Source organism: Myotis davidii, unplaced genomic scaffold, assembly GCF_000327345.1.
Source record: "Myotis davidii unplaced genomic scaffold, ASM32734v1 scaffold64, whole genome shotgun sequence".
In the NCBI taxonomy this organism is placed as follows: domain Eukaryota; kingdom Metazoa; phylum Chordata; class Mammalia; order Chiroptera; family Vespertilionidae; genus Myotis; species Myotis davidii.
Window position 1 is genome coordinate 3,805,052 of NW_006296226.1, and position 7,368 is coordinate 3,812,419.

General features: G+C 37.5%; 1 protein-coding gene across 1 annotated transcript in view; it reads left to right on the forward strand.

The window, feature by feature from the left end:
* ZNF483 (zinc finger protein 483) overlaps positions 1-1,456 on the forward strand; it is a 10,984-nt gene extending 9,528 nt beyond the window's left edge. Inside the window, exon 7 of the mRNA XM_015568749.1 lies at positions 1-1,456. Coding sequence (XP_015424235.1) covers positions 1-857 — 857 coding nt within the window. The 3' untranslated portion in view covers positions 858-1,456.
* The last annotated feature ends 5,912 nt before the right edge of the window (positions 1,457-7,368 follow it).

Sequence of the window (7,368 nt, forward strand, 5' to 3'; positions counted from 1 at the left end):
TTTACCTTGGTGGAAAACCCTCTATGTGCTATGATTGTGGGAAAGCTTTCAGTAAGACTGTATCCTTCTCACCCCGTCGTAGAGCTCATAGTGGAGAGAAACCCTTCAAATGTGATGATTGTGGAAAAGGTTTCACACTAACTGCTCACCTCATTAAACATCAGCGAATTCATACTGGAGAAAAACCCTATAAATGTAAAGAATGTGGGAGACCCTTTAGTGACAATTCATCTCTTATTCAGCATCAGCGAATTCATACTGGAGAAAAACCCTATACATGTAACGACTGTGGCAAATCCTTTAGTCATAGCTCATCCCTTTCTAAGCATCAGAGAATTCATACTGGAGAGAAACCCTATAAATGTACTGAATGTGGAAAAGCCTTTAGACAGAATTCTTGCCTTACCCGACATCAGAGAATTCATACTGGAGAAAAACCATACCTGTGTAACGATTGTGGAATGACTTTCAGCCATTTTACATCTGTAATTTATCATCAGCGACTTCATTCAGGAGAAAAACCCTACAAATGTAGTCAGTGTGAGAAAGCCTTCCCTACCCATTCTCTCCTTAGTCGTCATCAGCGAATTCATACTGGTGTGAAACCTTATAAATGTAAAGAATGTGGAAAGTCCTTCAGTCAGAGCTCATCTCTTAATGAACATTATCGAACTCATACTGGAGAGAAACCCTATGAATGTGACTATTGTGGAGCAACCTTTAGTAGAAGCTCAATCCTTGTAGAGCACCTAAAAATTCATACTGGAAGGAAAGAATATGAATGTAAGGAATGTAAGAAGACATTCAAAAGTAATTCAGGCCTCATCCGACATCGGGGATTTCACTCTGGAGAGTAATTCTTGAACTATAGCAAGGTGGGAGGAAAGTTAATCAAAACTGTTCCTTATTAGAAACCTGGATATAAATTGCCACCACATTGATTAGTAGCTGCAACTTTGATGGGTTGGCAGCTAGGAAAGACTTTCCCCCATTCATCCTTCTTTGTAAGAATGTTAACTTTTTGGGAGATAGTAGTTAGGGCTGGAAAAGTCATGTGGAAAGTGAAAATAGTATGAGATGTGAAATTATTGTAAAAGGTCAAATATGAATTTAAATAGCAGGGGAGGGGGTACCCAGAACCTACCTTTTTAACCATTTCAGAAGATTTCCCTCTCTTCTACTTTCCCCCTCCACTCCCATGTAGTGTAATAGAAAACTTGGTTGGAGTCAGATAGCCTGGGTTCTGTCCCAGTTTCCAACCAATCTACTATATAACCTTTCTGAATTTGTTTTTGAACTGATAGAATGAAGGGTTGGGACTAATAATTTCTAAGTTGGGGTTGTTGTTTTTTGTACCTCATATTTTCTGAAGCTGTAGACATAAGTAAAAATTATTTATTTATTTATTTTGTTAATCCTCACCCGAGGATATTTTTCCATTGATTTTTAGGGAGAGTGCAAGAGAAAGGGAAAAATGAATAGAAACATCGATGTGACAGAAACACATCGACTGGTTGCCTCCTGCGTGTGCCCTGACCAGGGCTCAGGCCATGGAGGAGCCTGCAACCTAAGTACATGCCCTTGAAACGAATAGAAACATCGATGTGAGAGAAACACATCGACCGGTTGCCTCCTGCGTGTGCCCTGACCAGGGCTCAGGCCATGGAGGAGCCTGCAACCTAAGTACATGCCCTTGATGGGAATCGAACCCAGAACCCTTTGGTCCGCAGACCAACACTCTATCCACTGTGCCAGACCAGCTAGGGCATAAGTTAAATATTTTTGATTCATTGGAATTTTCAAGTTTCTGTCGTAGGAAATGATTTAGGATACTAAACTTCTGGCAGTGAGAATATAGTACCGTGGAGAAGCCTGCAACCTAAGTACATGCCCTTGATGGGAATCGAACCCAGAACCCTTTGGTCCGCAGACCAACACTCTATCCACTGTGCCAGACCAGCTAGGGCATAAGTTAAATATTTTTGATTCATTGGAATTTTCAAGTTTCTGTCGTAGGAAATGATTTAGGATACTAAACTTCTGGCAGTGAGAATATAGTACCCTTTTTGAATACGGGATGCCTTGAATACTTGATGCTAGAACACTGTAAACAGGAACAAGTCAGTGAAGATGAAACAAGATTGCCTTCAGGGAATGTTTTAATTGAACAAAGTACCTAACTTGTTTTTCCTTTGAGCATTGGCTGAGAGGATTGGGGTCTAGGGACATGCACCTGAGCCATCTCAGACATGAGAGTTACAGTCTTAGGAAAATAGATTGGGGGTGGTGAGGGTGAGAGGAAACGGGTGCTGGAAACAGCTATTCTGAACGGGTTGCCTTTTGCAAAATAGAGTTTTATTTTTTTAATTTTTGCCTGTACTAAGTACAGCTTCCTGTCAGTAGAGTATAAATATTCTGTATGGCAAAGGTCACAAGCTAAAGTTGGGCCCTTGACATGTCATAGTTGGTCTGCATGGTAAGTGCGCGCGCGCGTGTGTGTGTGCGTGTGTGTGTGTGCGTGTGCGTGTGTGTGTGTGTGTGTGTGTGTAATTAGTTGCCATCATTATTTAAAATAGGAAATTTCATACTTAAAAAAGGCTAGTCTTGAAGAATGTAAGGGATGACAACACTAAGGCCTTATTTCATAAGAAAGGTTGTTTGGGCCAGCCGCTTCCACCTTTAGATAGGGAATCTATTCTTCTGCTTGCCAAGTTCTCTCAGTCATGCAACCTGACTTGCCCACAGTAGGAATTTGATATTCTGATTTCCTACCATCTGGAGAATACATATTCTATCATCGAAAGAGACTCCATTGATGGTAAATAAAATTGAGGAAAGGAATGTAGAAAATAAAACAAATTTTCACTTAAGTTTTCTGTTGTGAAATTAGACCTGAAAGGAATGAAGAATACAGATATTAGTGGTTTATTCCTTACTAATTTCATTGGTGGAGTCTGAATAATAGTTCCTAACTTAGCCAGTTAACTACCATGTGTCCAAAATGGAAACCATCCCCACATGCCACGATGTTTTAAATTTAATTTAAAAAATAAATTTGCAATGAATATTATAAAAATAAATATGTTACAATTTGGGTGTTCTTGAATATTTTCAGCTGAAAATTCTCACAAAAAATGATTTTAAAGTTGGTCAGGGCTGCCACTTAGGGAAAACATTTTTTTTTTATAGACGCAGGTGGCGTGTAGGGGGAGGTCCGCCACTTGTGTCTACAGATGCTTGTGGTGTACAATGGGTTAACAGGGAAATAGAAACCCTAAGTCGGTTAGATTTGGGTCTCAGGTCATAGGGTTATAAAGGAGCCCCACTGACTCAACAGTGGTGCAGAGCGGCTAAAGTTGAAATTGGAGGCAGTGTGTATAAAAACAGAGCTAAAGCAAAGAACTTTCAACTTATCAAAGCAAAGAGATGCACATGCTCATCTGAGATGCAGCAGTATTTGCTGTGATTTAGTGGGTTTAGGTGTGCATTGCTACCTCTGGATAATGTTTGGTTTCTTCCTTGTGCCCTCCCCCAAAGCTTGTAGTCAGATACTGCTGTGTGATAAATTGATTTGCATAGTTATTGCTAAAGAGACCAACCAGAGACATTTAGCCCTAAAGGACTATGGCTTATGAGAATCATTTATCTGGTTTAGGGTTATTGTTGTTTTTTTGGTTTATTTGTGTGTGTTTTTAAAGATGAAAACCCTGGTTTGTTTTTCTCTGAAAAGATATAAACCCTGTTAGTTTTTCTTTTAGGTGATATAAAACCTAGTTTGTTTATCTAAACCCTAGCTTGTTTATCTGTTAAAAAAAAAAGTAACTTATAGAAAGAATTAAATGTGTAAAGTTCTTGAGAAGAGGCTTGTTCAGGATGTTTACTTTAAAATGACAACCTTGCTTTAAAAAAGGTTTTAATGGGTTTCTATTGAAGACATTTCTTTAAAGTCATACCACAAGACGAGGCTTCTCCTGTCAACGAGTTTCCTTTTCTTAACTTATTTTAGAATTGTTTTTAATGTGGTCAAAATACAGAATGTGAAAAAGACCTTTTTAATCCTTTCTGGGTGTACTAGTCAGTGGCATTAAATACATTCACATTGCTGTGCAGTCGTCATATTCATCTCCAGAAATTTTCCATCATCCCAAACTGAAACTCTACTCATTTACCAGTAACTCCCCACTCTTCCCTCTCCCAAGCCCCCAGCAACCACTATTCTACTTTCTGTTTCTTATGACTCTGTTTCTTTGACTATTCTAGGTACCTCATATAAATAGATTCATCAATATTTGTTCTTTTGTGCCTGGCTTGTTGCACTTAACATGTTTTTAAGGTTCATGTAATATGTGTCAGAATTTCATTCCTTTTTAAGGCTGAGTAATATTCCATTGTATGTGTAAACCACTTTTTTAAAAAAACACATTTTTATTGATTTCAGAGAAGAAGGGAGAGGGAGGGAGGGGGGGAAACATCAATGATGAGAGAGAATCATTGATTGGCTGCCTCCTGCATGCCTCCTGCAGGCCCGCCACCAGGGATTGAGTCTGCAACCCGGACCTGGGACCCTTCAGTCCGCAGGTTGACACACTATCCACTGAGCTAAACCGACTAGGGCTACACTACATTTTTTTTTTATGCATTCATCCATCAGTACACATTTAGGTTGTATCTACCTCTTGGCTATTGTAAATAATGCTACTATGAATATGGGTGTGCAAATATCTCTTCAAAATCTATTATCAGTCTTTTGGATATATTCCCAGAAGTGGGATTGCTGAATTATTTGGTAATTCAATTTTTAACTTTTTGAGGAACCTCCATGCTGTTTTCCATAGCAGCTGCACCATTTTACATTCTTACCAACAATGCAGAAGGGTTTCTTCTCATCCTAGCAACCCATATTATTTTCTATATTTTTTATAGTGGCCATTCTAACAGATGTGTTCTTGATTTGCACTTCCCTGATGATTAGTGATGTTGAAAATCTTTTTAAATGCTTGTTAACTATGTGTATATCTTAAGGGAATTGTCTGAGTCCTTTACCCATTATTTAATCAAGCTTTTGTTTTTGAATTTCAGCTATTTTTTATTTATTCTAGATATTATCCCCTTATTTATGATTTTTGAGTGTCTTCTCCCATTCCATTGGTTCCATTGGAACATTTTCCATTTTCTTGGCGCTATTTCCTTTGTTGCACAGAAGGTTTTAAGTTTGATGTAGTCCCATTTGCCTATTTTTGCTTATTTTTCTCCTGTGCTTTTGGTGTCATGTCCAAGAAATCATTCTCAAATCCAATGTCATGAAATCTCCACCCCTCCACCCCACCCCCATGTTTTCTTTTCGGAGTTCCATAGATTCAGTACAGTCCCATAAACTGGTAATTATTGTTGTATAGCATTTCCACCAATATACTGAAGAATCTTAGCATTATAACTCCTTTTCTGGAGACTGCTTCAAAAAACTGAGCACAAATATATTCAGTATGAGACAGTGCAACAAAGCAAAGAGGTAAACACCATTCTTTTGCTTTAAAATGCCAATATAGCTGGTCTATTGACTTTATATAGCTAGAGTTCCTCTTACAATGGAAACCAATTTTTCTATCTCTAGCTGAAATTCTTCTTTGACAGATGGAAAATTGTAAAAAAATTTCTGTTCTGAGTGAATCTTTAGGTAGTGAATTGACAGTTCTTTGTAAATGTGGATGTTCTTTGAGATGGAATATACCCAAAGTTTTCATGGGGCTGTGTCTTATGATACAAAACTCATTTAAAGCTGAAGATAAATTCTTGCAGTTTTTCAAATTTTGAATCAATTGGTGTTTGATATCATCAGAAACTTCTTGTATTCTGTGAGCAAAATTATTTAAAGGATTGAAGTTTTCAGTATTTATAAATATCTTTTAAAGTCTCTTCCTCATAAATTTCTGACTAAATCAACCTAAAATAATTTCTTTTCATCATCTCTCCATCTAAGATTCTTTTTGTGTGTGTGTGAGAATTCACACTATTTTAGAGTTGGCTAAATTTACAAACTCAAATCCTGTTAAAAAGTTGTTTAATATTTTGTTGGAAATTTAGTTCTCATCTCATATGACTAATTTCTTGGATTCTTTTTTGACTTAGGAGTGTACTTATCGAACTCACTAGATTGTTGCTGAAAAGTGACTAATATTAGGTATTGTCTTAAATATTGTCTAGTGTGGTATCTTTAACACTTTGGTATACAACAAATAGCTTTTCCATTTGCTATGCCTGCAGTAAATTGCAATTGCCTTTCATCTTTGAATGTGTACTATGCCCTCTTCCACTCTTTTTTTACTGTACTATTTGTAGTACCTGCTTCTGTATTGCACTGAATTCTGCCTAGTAATCTGCCTTCATTTAAAAATTAAATATTTTTCTGTATTTTTCACCTAGAAAACAATTTAATTATAATTAAAGTAGTAAGTGTCTCAGTTTATGATTATGATTGACATCGGTATTGCTAAAACTTGTGCTGTCTGCATAGGTGTACCTTAACTTGTGCTGTGTACGTAAAATACGCACGTAAAGACATTGTGATGTTACTTCAGTGCATAGAAAACAGTTATCTGAACTGAATCTGTCTGTTACTACTGACTGGATTGGTGAAGTGTTTATCTGTAATGCTAGAAATAATGCACATTCCTGTACAAGTATTACAACAATCATGTCCTATGCTACACAACAGTTACAACGAATTGTAGTTCTACCAAAACAATAAAGTTGTGTTTAATGGAGAAATATTAACTGTGCTTTGTTGTTGTTTTTTTTAAATCTTGAAATGTAGTACTATCCATATTTCCAGTTCTCAGTAGTCTTAAATGGCTACCATATTGGACAGTACAGAGTTCAGGTAAGCAATGCTAGCCACAGAGATCCCCAAAATCAAAGTAGCTTAATTCAATAAAAGCTTATTTCCTTGGCAGCCTTCCAACATTTATTGCTTTCCAATATTTGTAGCGAGGCCATCTGGAACATAACCACCTCCAAGGTCCCTGAAGCAGGGAAAGCAAGAACTGGAGCATTATCTGATGTGAGGTGACTAGCTGCTATTCACTATGAAGTGTCCATTCTCTATTGCTAATCACATACTATTTACATGTACTGTATTAGGTAGATCAAACTCATCACAACACTATTTTTTATATATATTGTTTTTTTACAGAGAGGAAGGTAGAGGGATAGAGAGTTAGAAACATCAATGGGAGAGAATCATCGATCAGCTGCCTCCTGCACACTCCCTACTGGGTATGTGCCTGCAACCAAGGTACATGCCCTTGACCGGAATCGAACCTGGGACCCTTGAGTCGGCAGGCCGATGCTCTATCCACCGAGCCAAATCAG